Raw genomic sequence first — 18,105 nt, forward strand, 5'->3', positions numbered from 1 at the left:
AACTATATTTTTTGGAAAAAAATCTTTGCTAGCAGGCTTTTTAGAAAATCAGCAGCCCCACCATTAGGACTATTAAGTTTACTTGTAAAGGAAACATTGAAAGTTAGTTAGATTTTTCTCTCTCTCTTTCTCCTCACCTCCCAGGAAAACAGCATTGTTTCTCTTTTTACTATTTGGTGCGAGTAATCGCTGAGAAGAAAATAAATAAATAACCATCAACTAAATGGCTCCCGCGATCTATCAAAATGGGGGCTCTTGTTTCCTCTGCAGTAATCTCTCCAATTCTGTTTCCCCCTCGACACCCCACCTTTTAAAAGTATAAATTAAAAGTGCAAATCCTGCTTTTGGCCTCATTCTCCCGATTCTCTCTTTTCCCTCTTTCCCCCTAATTTAGGTGCGATCCTGCCACATTAAGCCTGAAACTCTGATCTGGCACTATTTGCATTTCCTCTCTCTATACTTGTTTGCAAAGTAGCTATGTCAAAGAAAGCAAACAAAGTGTTTATTGACAGACGTGTTTGTTAAAAGAAAGATGGAATTTGGACTTGATAAATATGTAAGTGAGAGGTTTGATATCAATTCAATTAAAGGTATCGAGCAGAATACTGCATGATCTCAGTCTTTGTATCCCTGCTATTTCTAACTATATAAATGATCCAAAACTGATGCAAGGTTGTCAAATTTACAGAAGGCACTGAAACAGTAAGAGTGGTACAAAGTTAGCAATTTGCAGAAAAACTAATGGCAAATTAATATGGCATTTGCTTGTATTCTATTTAATGTACAGCATGATATACAATTAATTTAAAAAATGCTATGGTAGTGTAGTGGTTAAGAAGACATCGCAATATAAGATCATGAGTTCAGACCTAAATGTGGCAAGTTGTGGAATCGAATTTAATAAATCTGATAATTTATGATTAGTGCCAGAATTGTTTTTTTTCACTTGAAAGCTGCTTGTTTGCCATAAAATCCCAATGGGTTCACTGAAGGGAAAGGAACCCTGTTACTTATATCTATGACCAATGTCCAGCCAAGGCGGCAGGTGACTCCAGTACCCCTCTGTGTGGTTGACTTTAAAGTGGTCTAGCAAGGCAATCAATTGTAAAAACAGTCACTACAAAATAAGAAGGCTTCTCAGGGCATCTAAGGATTGGCAGTAAATGTGGCCTGGCCAGCACTTAAGTAAAATAAACTAACTATTTAGTTTGTTGTATAATAATCTTGCAAAGCAAATTAGGGTCTTGACTCATTAGTAGCATGGCATACACTGCTGGCCAGTTCTTGCATTTCTGCTGTGATAGATTTGCATGTGTTCATGGCAAGGTCTGCAAGACTATGTTGAAACTTTGATACTTGGGAGGTTGATCACGTTGTACTATTATCAAAGCAATTGTGACATTTTTTCCATGCATGGGATAAACTTCCCATTATACTCCATTGCACTAAATGCTCATCCACAAAACTTGCCATTCAAAATACAATCGTTTTCGTAGGTATTTCAATTAGTTCCACTGCCTCATGTTGTAGTTTCAAATTCAAGAAGCCAAATTCAGGAAGTGAAATGATTATGACTACAAAGAGATGTGCTAAAGTAGTGTATGATTTTTGTCATTTCAAAACTTGCTTAAATGTTTCATTTATAGTCCAAATTAGCAAAGCAGTTTTCTGAACAGTATTTATTTGTGCCCTGCTGTGTGGAGAGTGCACCTTTTAGCCAGTGTACTGAATAATAGAGTAACATTATTCACAAAATTAGTTCTTTCATTGGATTTAGATCTGCTTTTTATTTTCCTGAGGCAAATAATCATGATCTCAATCGAGGTTCCATTAAATACTGTGTATGTCAATGGAGGAAAGTACCATAGCACTCAGATTATTTTACAACTTTTACATTGCCAACCAAGATAATGCTCAGTAACAGTGTAATTGAAATATTCCACCAGCTGCTGCAATTTTTAAAGCCTCTATATTTAATCCTGTTTCTATGGAAACCATGCAGATTGAATGTTGCCTCTATTTTCAATTAGATGGGTGCCCATCTGCAGAACCCTGTATTTATAGGCACACTTTCATAGACCACAATATTGTACTAGCTGCTGTTAAGGATGCAATCTATCTAGTTTACTTTCTGGCTTTTGGCTGATACTGATTTTGTCAAACTGCCTAGATGTAGGGCATATTGAATTTAACTCTAGACTTGTATATGTTCGGATCAAAGATGAATATATTCCAGTTGATCAGGTGACTACTGTAATGCAGGCAGCAACCATAATGAAGTGGCTTGGCTGAGAAGCCACCTCTTTACAATCAGAATCAGCTAGAGGTCCTTCTTTGTCTTTAGATATGTCGTTAGAACATCATCAGTAAGAAAAGCTTTGATATTCTGACTTTGAAATGCAGTGAATCCCAATAAGTAAGTTCATAGAATTCTGAATTTGAATCATGTCTGTGCTTGGTATTTAAGCAGGTCCCACATAATTATATCTCGCTGATTTATTCAGTAGTTTATTTCCTAACTGGATCCATTTAAAGAAAAACCTTAAAATGAAGGCTAATCTAAAAAAAAAAATGGTGTTTTATGACTAGCGTTAACTTGAAAATAATTGGTCTCTTAAGGGACAATTCATAATATTTTAACAAGTACTTTCAGGGGAGTAAGGGAAGGTTATAACTATTAACACTTGCTGTATCAAAAAAATGTTTTATGTTTTTGTAGTATAACTTTGAGAGGTCCATGCAAAATACCCTTCATATGTTTGTACATTGAGTTCCATTTTTGGTGAATTGATTGATAAAATAGCATAAGGAACTCTGGCCAAGATTATGTGTTGAGTATCATTGTGCTTGAATCTGAAATTGAATGTAATCATAACAAACCTGAAATGATTTGTGCCAACACCAGGTAGGTAGTTACCTGGATTCCAGAGAGAACTGAGTGTATTTAGATACATCGACATTCTGGTTTACTGCCATTGCACAACTATTTGATGGAGTCCCATTCTGTATTGTAATATTGTTGCACCTTTCATATGTTTAGCGAGTAAATCTTAGGTATCTGCCCTCTCTCATTTACACTTCCTACTTCTTAAAGACTGCTTTTTTGCAAAATCATCTACAGCTTCCTGCTAAACTGAGATTCACAATCAGCTGATGAGGGAGACTTGCTTAACCTTTGCCTCCTGATAGTGAATGTTTCTATTGTGCACTTGGCAGTTGAATCCCTGCAAGAATTGCAAATGGAAGGGTGTGCTGGGTGCCATTCCACTTCAGGAAAAGTGCTACAAATTGCAGTGCTCATTAATATTTTTAAAATGCAATACGCTCCTGTAACTAAAATAAAAGCTGAATACTGCGGGTGCTGGATGCTCTGAAGACTCGAAATGTTAACTCTTGTTTCTTTTTCCACAGATGCTGCCAGATCTGCTGAGTTTTTCCAGCATTTTCTGTTTTTATTATACTCTTGTAACTCATGCTTTTCTTTTTACTTAAGGTGTTAAGCCAAGACTCAATGGTAGCACTGTAACCTTTAGATCAGAAGGTCATGGATTCGAGCACATAATCTAGGCTGACACTACACTACTGTACTGAGGGAGTGCTGCACCATCTGAGGTGCCATTATTCAAATGAGACATTAACCAAGGCCTTGTTAGCTTCTTCAGATGGATATAAAATATCCCTTGGCTATATTAATAGAAGAATGGGGAGTTCTGCTGGCAATTTGATCAACATTTATCCCTCAATCAACATCAGTAAAACAGATTAACTGATCATTGTCTCATTACTGTTTATGGAACTTGAAGTGCACAAATTGGCTGCCATTTTTCTTACAACGGCAGTTACACCTCAAAAAAGATGTTTCATTGGCTCTAAAGTGCTTAGGGAAGTACTGAGGATGTGAAAGCCGCTATATAAATTCAATTTATATTCCAAAAATATTACAAGACTAGAGATTTCTAGTCTTCTCTTATGTCCTTAATGTAAAAATAGGTTTTGTCCTGTTATCCTTTACTTCTTGTCACTGGGTTCTGTGATGTTGACACATTTTAAAATTGTGTTTTTGATTAAATCAGAATATAAATGAAATTTCAAATTATTGACTTGGTTCTGTTTTTTAGAAATGGAAGGCTTCCACAGAAGGTGAAGAATATGAAGCTGAAGGTAAGAGTATGCTACAGACTTGAAGAAAATACCTTGCAAATACTGAAAGGTTTAGCATTTTTAAAGATATATATTTAGGTTTTTTTTTAAATCAGTTTGTTTGTTAGTTCAGTCAATTTGCTGTAAGTAGCTGAAGTGTACAGACCAGGAAGATCCTGAGTTTGAGCTGTAATTGTTGAATTAACTGGGCTCAGTTGAGATGAAAGTAGAGCAATACAGGGCCTAAGCACTCCTGGGCAAGGGAACTTACTCCTGATCCCAACCGTCCACTGTATGAAAACGGTTTTCCTCATGTTTGCATTGGCTCTTTTGCCAATTACCTTAAATCTTTGGGAAAACTTTTATATGCAGTGAGTGGTTGAGGATCTGGAATGCACTGAGAGTGTGGTGGAAGCAAGTTCAATCAAGGCATTCAAGAGGAAATTGGATTATTATCTGGAAAGGAAGAATATGCAGGGCTACGGAAAGAAGGCAAGGGAGTGACACTAGGTGAATTGCCCCTTCAGAGAGCCAACACAGATAGGACCAGCCGAATGACCACTACCTGTGCTATAACTATTCTATGATTCTATGATCAAATTGGTTGAATGCTGAGTGGGAAATGGAAAGAAAAAATATAAATGAGGTTCTGTCGTTAATATAATGGGACCTTCTTGTACCTGTGTTTTAGATGCACCTTCCCTCTAAATATCGGGCGCATTGTCTCCCAGAAATCTTGCAGGTATTTGGGAAAATCAGTGCTGGCACGTCTTTTACTTTAAAGTGTGGTTACTTTTCATGTTAGTGTACTAAGGATATAGGATGGTTGGTGCATTGCAAACATTGCATACAAACATTTCTCTATGTGTGAGGGGGCAGCTGACACACTCCCAAGGACTGACTGTCCTAACTTATGAAAAACTGTATCAGATACCCAAGGAAAGAGTAGAATCATTTCAAAGAACAGCAGTAGGAATAGCCTGCTAGTAAATCAACGGAAACAGAAATCTGATGACCCTTAGCCCCTTCTAACAGATAGCTTAGGATTCTAGGAATTTAATTGGAGAGTCTCCTCTTTTTGATTGGTGTGAGAGTTTAGTTGGGTTTGGCCAGTAATAAGCCTATCTCCTGGTAGAAATGAATCCACAGCATTGAACTGTGCTTCATTCAGCATCAGTCAACAGTTTGAATCTGAGAAACAAAGATAGCTGATGTGGGAAGTGGGAAGTTTTGTTTTGAAAGGTAATGGGTTTTCTGCAAGTGTAAATGGTGACTTCCTGACTTCTGACAGATTATTGAGCAGAAATGGTAAACTCTGTGAGATTATTGAGCAGAAATGGTAAGCTCTGTGAAAGAACTCAGGGGAAGGATCAGCAAGAGAGAGAACATTGAAGGAGACGTTACCTAACTTGGTTATTTTTACTTCCTTGCAATTACTCAGTGTGTGATATTGCTCATTCACATGATGATGGTGGCGGGTGCCCTAAAGGAGTGGGAAGGTTTTTTTTTCTCTTGTCACTGCCTTCTGATTCCTTTCCGAATCACCCTTCCAACAATCCATCTGTCTCTTGTGTGAAGCCATCATGGCTATATCACCATTAAGGTGTCACAGCAAAGTTGAAACCTGCCCTCATCCAACATCCATATACATAATTCTCAACAGGAATTACTTGTCAGAATGGAAATCAGACCTCTGGCTGAATTTCTCTCCTCTGTGGCCTAGGGATGCTGAGTCCAGTTTTGTGCCTCTGCCACTCTGAGATTGCGTAATTTGCCATAGATAGGAACCTGTTTCATTTACTAATGAAGCATTATGGCAATGTTCACAGGGATAATGGTGATTAATGATGCCAGAATATTGCACTAAGACTAACAGTTACATTAAGAAATGGGAACCCTGATGATGAAATGTGAATATTGAATTGGAAGCCTATATTTGGCTTTAAATTTTTCTCACCTTGTTTCAGCCCAACTCAGATTTACTTCAAGAAATGCTCATGTCTCAACTAATTGCATCATCTAATTCTTACAGATTTGGATTCCACATGTATATACGCATGATGATGCAAACATAAAACTGTAAACTGTCACTACCTGCCTATTGCTTAGATAGAGCAATTGACTGAAAAAGGAACAGTTTTTGAAATGACTTGACATAAGCCTCAGCCAAACTGGGACAAGCTGGTTAAAAACAAAAGCCAAATTTAGATTTACAATTCCCATATTCAGATCTCAGTTTTTATAATCCAGTTCAACATTTCTTAATAGAGTGGACAGTGTTAACAAGTCATGGCAATCTTCTAGAATGCTGAAGTGGATAGTGGCTGCACACTGTTGTTTTGAATTTTCTCTGTAGTGATATTCTATCTGGTAGAGTGTGTGAATCATCCAGGAAGGAGTCATACAGTAAACTAACTTTCTCAACGTTTGATTCTTCTGAAATTGCCTTTGCCTCATGGTAGCTATTGAGTTGTAATGCCATTGAAAACAATAAATAGCATTGTCAAATAAGATGTAATTGAATGTGTTGAAATGGAAAATTAAACCTATTAACTGGTGTATGAAAATGTGGTCATTATCATGCATGCGTAATGGTGTCCAAATAGGTTTCCTTGAGCAATCCATGCTAATGTCTTTCTTCTAAAAGCATTTTTGTAGTTGCTCATTAATGCCGCTATCCTCATTGATCAATCTTTCCAAAATATAATGAGGCGTTAGAAAAATTATATTTGTTTTCCAGGTCAGTTGAGATTTTGGAACCCCGATGATTTGAACACTTCCCAGAGTGTGTTTGGCGCTGACCTCAAGGATATTGAAGGACGACTTCAAGCGGTTTCGGAAGAGCTTGGAGTCACCAAAGACAGTTACCTGAGTAGCAAAGAGCTGATTTCCATTTGTGACCAGTGTGGGCTTCAGAATGTAGATGCAGAGGTGAGGTTACCTTAGTTGAAACTGATTGTGAATTGTTTTTCTGCCAGTAAGTATTGAGTTTGAAAGACAAATTATATTTTAATGGCATAACGAGCAGCTTAAAATATTTAATTATTATAAATGTTGCATTAAAATCAGGCAATAGTAAAAGATGGTATCACAGTTTTTATGGGTGATCTGTGAAGTGTATATTTTTTTCAGTCATATTTTCAAATCTGAAGTATAAATGCACTTGGATTCAGTTGGATCTTCTTAATTGTGCAGTTAATTTACCAATAAATGCTGTGTGCTGATGAGTTTGCTGTGCTGATTAGGACTATGCTTGACTTAGGAGTTCTAATTCATTGCAGCAATTCATTGAATTTCCGTGTGCTTAGATCAAATATGGCTTTATATTGATTCTAATGAATTGCACAATGTCAGTCAAAAATACGAAAGAATTTCTTTTTGAAATGCGCTGGAAACTAGGACACATTGTAGCTTTGGTAACCAATCATGCTAGAATATTTCTGTGATTTGCCCAAGGTCTTTTTCTGTGTGCTGTAGCAATGCATTGCTTGACTTTAATATCCCTCCTGCTGTGTGTTTAGATGAGAAATTTTTCAGTGTGCCTTCTAATTGTTTTCAGTGGAGCCTTGTCGGTTGCAGTGATACAAAAGCTGTAAGATTAAAGAGTAGATGTAGAAGTTTTAAATAAAACTATTGACACGTTGCTTCTTTAGGTAGGATAACAAACTTGACAATTTAAAATTGCATGTCCAATGTGTGTCATTTGAAAATGTTCCAAGTTGAATCACAAAAAGAAAGTTTAAAAAGCTCTACATCATATAATACGGTCAATTATTTTCAGTCATTTGTGTGCCTTGTGCACAGAAATACCTTTTTGGAATGGGTCATGGAGAAATGTAATACCTGGTCATCTTGCTTTATTTAAGTATTTTCAATGGTGAAATAAGCCTTTGAAATTTACCTTCTGTACCATTGAGATCAAAAAACAAACTTCAACATTTTTGATTAAGAAACTATCTGGAGATGAAGGATGCCATCAAAATCTCAAAATTCAAAACACGTGTCTTTTTACTGTATAGATGTGTCACCCGTACAACTGTAAATGAAAATGTAAATTGAATATACCATGCTAATATGCTTTGGACAATTTGAAGTATTATATTTGACAATTGGCTTGGATAATTGATGGAAAAGCCAAGAGTAAACATGCCGAGCAATGTGAAACTTGGCTACGTCCAGGATTTCTCGATGTCAGTCAGTTGATCTTTTTTTGGGGGATTTTTTTAGGTTTTTTTTTGTCACAACTCTCCTGGGCTAAGAGGGGAAAAAGAAAAAAAAATAAGCAATTGTTGTACAGCAACCTGGCTGTGAGTTTGCACATTTAGATGTCAGCTGAGGATAAAATTGGGATTGACTCCGATCCCTCCCTTTGAGTAGTTACTGAGACAGTACATATAAAAAAAAGTGATGTGGCCTATGGACCATAGTATTCCAACAGATGGAGAGTTCAGAATGTGACTGTCGTGAAACAGATTGTGCAATTTAAATTTGTTTTAGCCATACAGGTGTTGGGAGATCTACTACGTTTATCTGCTTAGAAGTATGACCATTAAACCTGAAGATTACTTGTATAATAACTTAGGCCTGAATTTTCATAGAGCCAGTGCCTTAACCAAAATGGCACCACATCCCAGAATGCAGAAGTCCCGCCCCCGAACCAGGCACTCACTGTTTTCAACATAAGTGCCATCATTATAGGATTACTTTTGCTTGACTGCTTCCACAGCCTCATCACAGTGGGGTGTTGGTAAGTTCACAGTTTGATTGACAGCTCCAAGTGGTTAAAAAAAATTAGCTGTCTTAGATGTGGGGCTATGAATACACATATAAGGGATTAAGTACTTTAAGGGATTCAAATTTTTTGAATGGGCTTTTACCAATGGGATATTTTTTAAATATAGTGAAGTCTGTAATAGATACTTAGGGCAACATTTTTCCCCCCATCGGGGGAGATATGCGGGTGCGGGTCCCTGATCAGCGCCCGCATTTTATGTGGAAGGGCCAATTAAGGCCCACCCAGTGTGACGTCCACCAGAAAGCGTTATGCGCTCCCTATGCGGGCGGGGGGGGCGGGTGCATTCCCTGAGCCGGAAGGACTTAGCGGTCGATTTGTCTGGGGAAGAGTGTGTAAATAGCCTGGATCATGCTGAGATCAAAAAAGAAGAGGTGTTAGGCATCTTGAAGAATATTAAGGTGGATAAGTCCCCTGGGCCAGATGGGATCTACCCCAGAGTACTGAGGGAGGCAAGGGAGGAGATTGCTGGGGCCTTGACAGAAATCTTTGCATCCTCACTGGCAGATGAGGTCCCAGAGGACTGGAGAATGGCCAATGTTGTTTGATTGTTTAAGAAGGGTAGCAGGGATAATCCAGGAAATTACAGGCCAGTGAGCCTTACCCCAGTGGTAGGGAAATTATTGGAGAAGATTCTTTGTGACAGGATTTACTACCACTTGGAAGCAAATGGGTGTATTAGTGAGAGGCAGCATGGTTTTGTGAAGGGGAGGTCGTGTCTCACTAACTTGATCAAGTTTTTCGAGGAAGTGACAAAGATGATCAACGATGGAAGGGCAGTGGATGTTATATACATGGATTTCAGTAAGGCCTTTGACAAGGTCCCTCATGGCAGACTGGTACAGAAGGTAAATTCGCACGGGATCAGAGGTGAACTGGCAATATGGATACAGAATTGGCTTCGTCATAGAAGGTAGAGGGTAGCAGTGGAAGGGTGCTTTTCTGAATGGAGAGCTGTGACTAGTGGAGTTCGGCAGGGATCAGTGCTGGGACCTTTGCTGTTTGTAGTATACATAAATGATTTGGAGGAAAATGTAACTGGGCTAATTAGTAAGTTTGCAGATGACACTAAAGTTGGAGGAGTTACAGATAGTGAAGAGGATTGTCAGAGGATACGACGGGATATAGATCGGTTGGAGACTTGGGCAGAGAAATGGCAGATGGAGTTTAATCTGGACAATTGCAAGGTAATGCATTTTGGAAGGTCTAATACAGGCAGGAATTATCAGTAAATGGCAGAACCCTTAAGTGTATTGACGGGCAGAGGGATCTGGGTGTACAAGTCACTGAAAGTGGCAACGCAGGTGGATAAGGTAGTCAGGAAGGCTTATGGCATGCTTGCCTTCATTGGCAGGGGTATTGAGTATAAAAGCTGGGAAGTCATGCTGCAGCTGTATAGAACCTTGGTTAGGCCACAGTTGGAATATTTCATGCAATTCTGGTCGCCACATTACCAGAAGGATATGGAGGTTTTGGAGAGGGTGCAGAGGAGGTTTACCAGGATGCTGCCTGGTCTGGAGGTTATTAGCTATGAGGAGAGGTTGGAGAAACTCAGATTTTCTCACTACAGCAACGGAGATTGAGGGGCGACTTGACAGAAGTTTACAAAATTATGAGTGGCATGGACAGAGTAGATAGTCAGAAGCTTTTTCCCAGGGTGGAAGAATCAATTACTAGGGGATATAGATTTAAGGTGAGAGGAGAAAACTATAGAGAAGATGTGTGGGGCAAGTTTTTTACACAGAGGGTAGTGAGTGTCTGGAATTCACTATCAGAGGAGGTGGTGGAAGCAGGTACGATAGTGGTGTTTAAGAGGCAGCTTGACAAATACATGAATAGGATGGAAATAGAGTGATACGGACCCTGGAAGTGCAAAATGTTTTAGTTGACGGGCAATATGATCGGTGCAGGCTTGGAGGGCCGAAGGGCCTATTCCTGTGCTGTACTTTTCTTTGTTCTTTGTACACTCTTTCACACCCGCCAATCTGAAAATCTAAATGACGCAGGATGACTTCGGGACACATGCCCGACGTCACCTCACATCATTTTACGTGTGGATGAGTGGGCCCCGCCCCAGCTTGCCGAACAGAAGATTCTGTGCTTAGAATTTTATTTTATTTCATCTCAGCCTGGCTCCTGAGGTTTGCTCATGGTGGATTCTGGGTGAGTTGGCATGAAGGGTGTAAGTGCAAAGGTTGGTGTGTGCTGTGGGGGGAGGAGCATGGTTGGCATGAGTTGGCTTAGGGGCCATAAAGGGCCGTAGGGATTGTGGGGGGTCATGGGTTGACATGAGTTGGCACTGTTGGCATAGGGGCTAATAAAGGACCATGGGGACAGTTAGGGGTTCATTGGTTGGCATGGAGGGCATCAGAGGCCATGCAAGGTGAGTAGAGAACATAGGCTGGCATGGAAGGTATGAAGAGCCATTGGGGTGGGTGAGAGGGCATGAGGCAGAATGAGTTAGCCTGGATGGGACATGGGGAATGTGTGAGGGGTGGGGGTTTTATAGCTGCTTTTGGCTTTTCCTGCTTTCTTTATAACAGGAACAAAGTCCCAAAGCACTGAGGCGGGCCTTTTAATCAGCCCGCCTCCGCACCCAGCAGCCCTGGTGGCTGCCTCTGAACCGTTTACGGGGGCGGCAGGCACAACTCCAGGCTCCCGAATCGGGATTGAAAATTGAGCCCTTAGTCCTATGGCAGCCTCTATAGCCTTAGGGAGGGTATATCTTGCCTGAATAATTTCCTTAAGGAAATGACATGTAAAGTGCACTGTATAAAGCCCAACAATTTGGTGTTCCTAAACTTTTAAGAATACATTTGGTCAACTACCATATGCATTAAAGGCAACTAGTTAAGCTCAAAACTTGAAATGGGCATTTGGGGTAAATATTCCAAAAAAGATTTCTTGTTGGAGTGGTGGGAACTATTCAATGGGATGCAGAAATTGGCATTAGCACTTCTACTATTTCTAATTACATTAAAAACTCAGATTCGAAAACTGAATGCAAACTGGTAAAATTGTCAGATACTACTTAAACTTGGAGAAGACAGTTATTCCTGAGGAAACAACTTGGGAACTAGACAATAAACGAAGTAAATGGATAGAACAGTAAAAGGTGAAATTTAATACGGACAAGTGTAAAATTTCACTTAAGTAAACAACAGGTGAAATAAGTGCTCTGTGAATGATGTTGGAATAACTAATGGAAGTTCAAAGAGATCTAGAGATCTTACCAGACTTGACACACACCATGTCTAACAAATGCAGTCTAACAAACTAAAAAAACAAATAGAATGTTGAACTATAAAGCAAAGACAAAGAGTACAAGTGAGAAAGTCATACTTAAACTGTATAATACTGATTAGAACGTACCTCAAATACTACCTTCAATTCTTATCATCATGACTCAAGAGAAACCTTCATGCCATTGAGGTAATTGGGAGATGATCTGGAAAGGCTGATCCAAGTTCCAGGGGATGGTGGAAAGATTGGAGGCACCTGGACACTTCACCCTGAAGAAAAATTGAATGAGAAGTAACATAAAAGTACAAAATGATATGGTAAAGGTAGATCCAGAAAGTTATTTTAAACTAATCTGAGAGTGAAAGATGGGTACATAGGTTCATATTAATAAAGATAAATTGAAGTCTGAATCAGGGGGATTTTTACACCTGGAGCATCAGCCAGGTTTCCATTAAAGCCATGTCAATGCAATCATTCAAAATAAATTAATGCATGGCAAGGGCCCTGTTCATAAATGAATTGACATCCTGGAGGGAGATTCATAGTGGGATGATCCATTGGCAGGGTCAGCAGTGGAAGAGGCAAGCTGAACGGAAAGGATGTTGGCAAGATAACTCCCCTAAGGACACATTAGGCACAAAGTTCAGCAAGAGAGTAGGATGGGGCAATTGGGGTTGCTGCTCATAATGAGCCAAGGTGAGTGCCTTGATGAGCCTTCATAGGAATGCCAAGAGAGACAGAGGGACGCTGTAGGCTTATCTCAGAAGGAGCCAAGTCTGGGACAGTGCAAGACAGCACTAAGGTCAAGGAGTACTGAAGGGTTGGGGTAGGGAATTAGGAGGGTAGAGTACTTGAGAGGGGAGAAGTGAAAGGAGTCATGATGATAAAAGAGAATGGTCTGGGAGGGGTAAAGAGAAAAGGAAAATAAAGGGAAACCTTGGAAATAGATTGATGGGCTTGGATCCAGAGCAGCTAGCAGCCAAAATGCTCACTTGAACGGACTCTGGGAAAGTTCAAGTGACATAGGCCAGGTTACTAAAAAAATTAAGATAGATAAAAACCTGATGGTAAATAGGAAATAGGAGATATTAGGAAGGAGTCTAGAGTTAGTCGCAAGTCCCATGGTGGGATAACGATGACCCTGATAAGATGGAGTCAGCTTGGAGCCTTGAGCTATTGTCTGAGTTCAGAGACAGGTGTAGTGAATGAAGTTCAGAAGCTTTTACAATTGGAGGAAGCACTGATTGGTGTATTTTCATGGGAATGAGGATGCAAGAGGTATGCAGGATCAGTTTTATAATCAGAAAGATGATGGCAAAGTTGGTGGACACCATAAAATCCAAAAACAGCAGAGATTTGCTCCTCAGCCCAAGCATGTGATTTTCTGGCCATTGTAACATTGACTAGGAGGGTGTATTGTTAACTAGCTGGATCTTCCCTTTACTCACATTGTTGCAAATGTGTTGATTTGGATATGACCATTTAGAATAAAGTCCAGCTGGTAGCTACTGATTTGAATCACTGATGACTGCCTGTCATTTCCAGTATAATTTCTGGTATCCTGAATAAGTAAGTGGTTTATCTATGTGATTGTCTAGAAACCTGGGAGCTCTAACACTTATCTTGCATACAGTCAAATTGTACTTTTGGTATATTTGTAAAGTCCAGTATCTTTGAGTATCAAATGTTTGTCCAGAATTATCCATAGGCCCTCAAGACAATCTCTTAACATTAATGACATAGCATAAACAATCACCAACTAATTTCTCAATGGGGATCTTCAACAGGCATCAGGCTCCTAATTTACACATTTAAATAGCCTAATGCCTAAGCGCTGTCCAGGGTACCTGAAAAAAGTGCTGCATGAATAAAATCTTGGAGCAGTGCCTGTGCAAATTGTTATGCTTTGCACCAGATGAAAAAATTTATTGCGACACACACCAATTTCTGCTTCATTAACTGTTTTAGTTAGAAGACGTTCTAATTCAATGTGATGGGGATTATGTTGTGGAAAAGTGAGAGGTGGCAGGATGTGCAGTAACTGCCCATCCAAGAGAGTGTCCATTGCAGTATATCAATTACTTATAACTGTGTACACAGATCACTGCAAATAAGGCAATCCTCTGTTTGTGCAATTGACAAAGAAGCATGTTCCAAATTTAGGGGATGAGGTTAGTTTATCGGGATTACAATGAATGCTTGAAATTGTAAAATGGAACAAAATAAACAATATAATATTTTACTACAGTGCATTTGTTTCCACTCATAGGATACATAACAGAGAACTAAAGGATAAAAAATTGAGATCCTATTATTCGATTAGAACCTTGGAAAAAGTATACCTCCTCAAAATCAATTTGGTTTTAAACTGGTGTTTCAAATCAGCATATCAAATAGCTACTTTTCCAAAAAGTCAATGAAAACAAATTATTGCTGAGACTTTTTAAAACTGTCATTTGATTCCCAAACATAATATAGTGGATGAATTTCTCCAGAATAATTTCTTAACAACATGTAGTTAAAATAGATTCACCTGTAAGATAATCTGACAGGGATAATTAAACAAAGAATACTGTCAACAGAGCCTCTATAGGCACAAAATCAAGTGTTGATTTAATTTAAAGGCTGCGTAAAATGTTTGCATTTATAACATTCTTTTCATTGTAGAAATGGTGGCTCCCCCTAGTGGTTAATATGGAAGCCAATCAGAAACATGCTACACATTACATCTGCTTCTATCAACAAATGTTCACACTTCAGCTTGCTGCCTCCTCCAAATATCATTGCACTTTATTTTTGGAGCAGGCATCTATTGCAACATTGTGTGATTATTATGTTTCTTAAAGAACTCGACCTTTCTATGGATTAGATTCCAACATAGATTCTATTTCTCATACTATTTTATTTTGGAAAAGTACAATCTATGGGATTGACCCTATATTTTCTATTGCATTAGATTGTTTGATCCCACTATGTCTTCAATAATGAACATGATGCCTAGTTTTATTTTCATGATACATTTATCCATTTGTATAAAAGCATTCATTTTACAAGAAAAGAAATCAATGATGCATCAGCATATACTAGCACAGCAAAAAATGTGCTGTTTTTTGTGTTAATATGTATTGTGTTATGGTAGCAAAATGAAGGTTCGTCCTCAATAACTCCCCAAAACAGGGTTGCTGTTTAGACTGTTCCATCGGCGGGGCAACACCCCAGAAGTGGAGTAATGGGAGGGGATCATCCCTGGAAGGCCTGATAAACTACCAGGAGCTGGCTCAAGGACAGTGCTGGCAGATCTGAACACTAATCTCTGCTTGGGGAATAAATTGTACACTGACGAATCTTAAAGTAGAGGGAGTTTATCTTTGAAGATAATTTGTTTTTAAGATAATTAAGTTTGAATATTGTTTAAATCAAAGTCCTGGTCATAATTTCCACAGGCTTCTTACTTCCTGCTTTAATAGTCCTATTCCTTTCTAAATAAAAGAGAGAGAATAATCAGATCAGGAAAGTTAGTTCTAACTGGTGAGAAATTCACAGGATGTATGTACATAAACTGCTGAAATAATTTTTATTCATTTTCATTATATGAGCAAATTCAGAATTTTATTCGGTTATACTATAAAATGGAATCATGTTATATCTGAAATCTGGATATTCTGTTTTGGGACTTTACATAAATTAGAAGATAGGCATTGGATATATGCTTTGAAAGTGCTATAGTTTCTTTATACTTATGGAAGGGCAATTATGGCTGGGCAATAAACGCTGGCCTAGCCAGTGATGTCCGTATCCTATGAATGAATTTTTAAAAGTTTGTTACCACTGCAGTACTAATGTTGGATTTTGTTGCATTGAGTTTCTGAACACTTGCTTCCGTTTATAGATTCTGGATGGCATATTTCAAAAACTAGATCAAGATGGTTTAATGCGTCTTGAAGATTTCCTTTATGGCATCTTTAAAAAGTCAGCACCTTCATCTGCTTCCACTCCTTACAGGCAACTAAAGAGGCATCATTCCCAGCAGGTAATTGAGTCTCAAACAATTGAATGGTATTGCAGCGGTTTCATTGAATGCATTCTGTTGTACTAACTTTCCAGCTGCTATTTTTTTAATAACATTAGTTTAACTAAAATGACAAAAGAAGATCACCTTGTCACTCAACACTTGGTCTCCTTTCATTGAGATCAACAAGTCTTTTCTCACTACCTCCCCATGTTATGCTTTTGGGTTTTTACTTGACCAGTTCTTTCCAAGTTCAGCATCTCTGATCACTCCCAAAGGCAAGCCTCTGAATCATGTAGTTCAGTGTGTGAGTGTGCCTGTACCTGCTGAAACATCTAGATAATTTGTAGTGAGCCCAGGGATTGAACAGAAAAGTGAAAGAGTAAAGAAGGAGGAGGTCAGGGAGGGAAGAGGGAAAGAGGAGGATGAGAGAGGGAAATGGGGAGCAAAGGTAAGGAAACTATCTAAGTTTGGAGAAGCATTGAAGATTTCATTGGAGGAAGTGGATCATGAACTGTCCTTTCCTAAGTCCTGGCCTCAGTTTTCTTCTTATGAGGGGAGGAGATCAGGTGAGCTAAACTTTTCTTTTCCCAGACCCTAATAATAATCTCTCTGGGGTTGGTGGGTGAACTAGTGAATTAACACTAACTATACTCAGTGTATGAGTGAGACAGTTTGATGGACTGAGTCTTGATTATGCTGAGCTCAATCTGTCTTCTCCCAGAGATTGAAATTCCTGTCAGTGGGAGGGGGAGGGGAGGAATGGTGGAGTTAATAATTTCAGAGGTGAAAATTCCTACAAGTGGGTGGGATGAGCTTCATTATTTGGTCCCACCACCCCTCCAATGGGGATACCTCGGGATCTACACTTTCACTTTCTCACTTGCTTCTACAGTGGTGATCTTGGTGAGAGGGGCAGGTGGTTACACCTATATGTCCGCTCCATTATGGAAGTTAAGATTAATGCTGCAGGGGTAAGGGAGCAGGTTTCCAGCACACTTTGGAATGCTGAAGCCTCCAGCATTCTTTGGAATATGGGTCAAGGTTAAAGCCTAACAAAAATTTACTTTGCAGGCAATGCCAGTGTGTCAACGTAGTTTAATAGATATAAATCCAGGATTTAGTGAGGGAAGAATTAGCTTAGGTACTAGGAAAGCCGGGGAGACGTGCTTTGTTGCTAAGTTCACAAGTTCGAATAAGTAAGCAATGTCACTTTTTTTTTTCTCCCCTTGTTCACGTGTTAGCCATTTGATGAAAGTGGACGGCGTATTGCTACCCCATCTGCTATGACCAGCACTATTGGTCTTCGCCTGTTTTCATGTTTGGATGATGGGACAGGTTACACCTCAGCAGATCAGATCTTGGATACCTGGCAAGATGAAGGAATTGAAAATGGCCTAGAAATTCTAAAGGTATGACAACAGATTAAAGTCCTTAGGTGACAAATATGCTTAAATGTATTCACTTGCTCACATTTTATTTTGATCACTGCGAATGAAGATCTTAAATGTGAGTGCGATGTGCCTCTTATTAATGGCAGTTGTGCTTAAATGATCCTACATGATGGCTAACATAAATGATTACTGTTTTCAGACCTTGGATTTTGCCCTGTATGGGAAGGTCAATCTGACAGAACTTACCCTGGCCTTGGAGAACGAGCTCCTGATAACAAAGAATGGAATCCACCAAGCTGTCCTGGCCAGCTTCAAAAATGAGATTAGACATTTGAAGTAAGTCAATTGTTTCCTTTTTTATTGTTGAAACAAGAGAACCAAAGAATTCTTTCAGATTACTTTTGCACATGCCTGCACATTTCCTAGTGCATATATTGATTGATGAACACTGATTGTATTGGTGTCTTTGTGAGCAGCAACTAAAGCTCAATACAGGGGAGCTTAATACTGTTTTACAAATTTCTTTA

At 39.0% G+C, this 18,105-nt stretch overlaps 1 protein-coding gene across 3 annotated transcripts in view; it reads left to right on the forward strand.

The window, feature by feature from the left end:
* The window catches only part of nin (ninein (GSK3B interacting protein)), a 189,578-nt gene that overhangs the window by 106,858 nt on the left and 64,615 nt on the right, over positions 1-18,105 (forward strand). For all 3 annotated transcript variants that reach the window (XM_041214930.1, XM_041214931.1, XM_041214932.1), the window contains exons 5-9: positions 4,119-4,161; positions 6,881-7,071; positions 16,065-16,205; positions 17,429-17,596; positions 17,778-17,914. In XM_041214930.1, the coding sequence (XP_041070864.1) occupies positions 4,119-4,161; positions 6,881-7,071; positions 16,065-16,205; positions 17,429-17,596; positions 17,778-17,914 (680 nt within the window). The remainder of the gene's footprint in view (positions 1-4,118; positions 4,162-6,880; positions 7,072-16,064; positions 16,206-17,428; positions 17,597-17,777; positions 17,915-18,105) is intronic.

This window comes from Carcharodon carcharias, chromosome 20, assembly GCF_017639515.1.
Source record: "Carcharodon carcharias isolate sCarCar2 chromosome 20, sCarCar2.pri, whole genome shotgun sequence".
NCBI lineage: Eukaryota > Metazoa > Chordata > Chondrichthyes > Lamniformes > Lamnidae > Carcharodon > Carcharodon carcharias.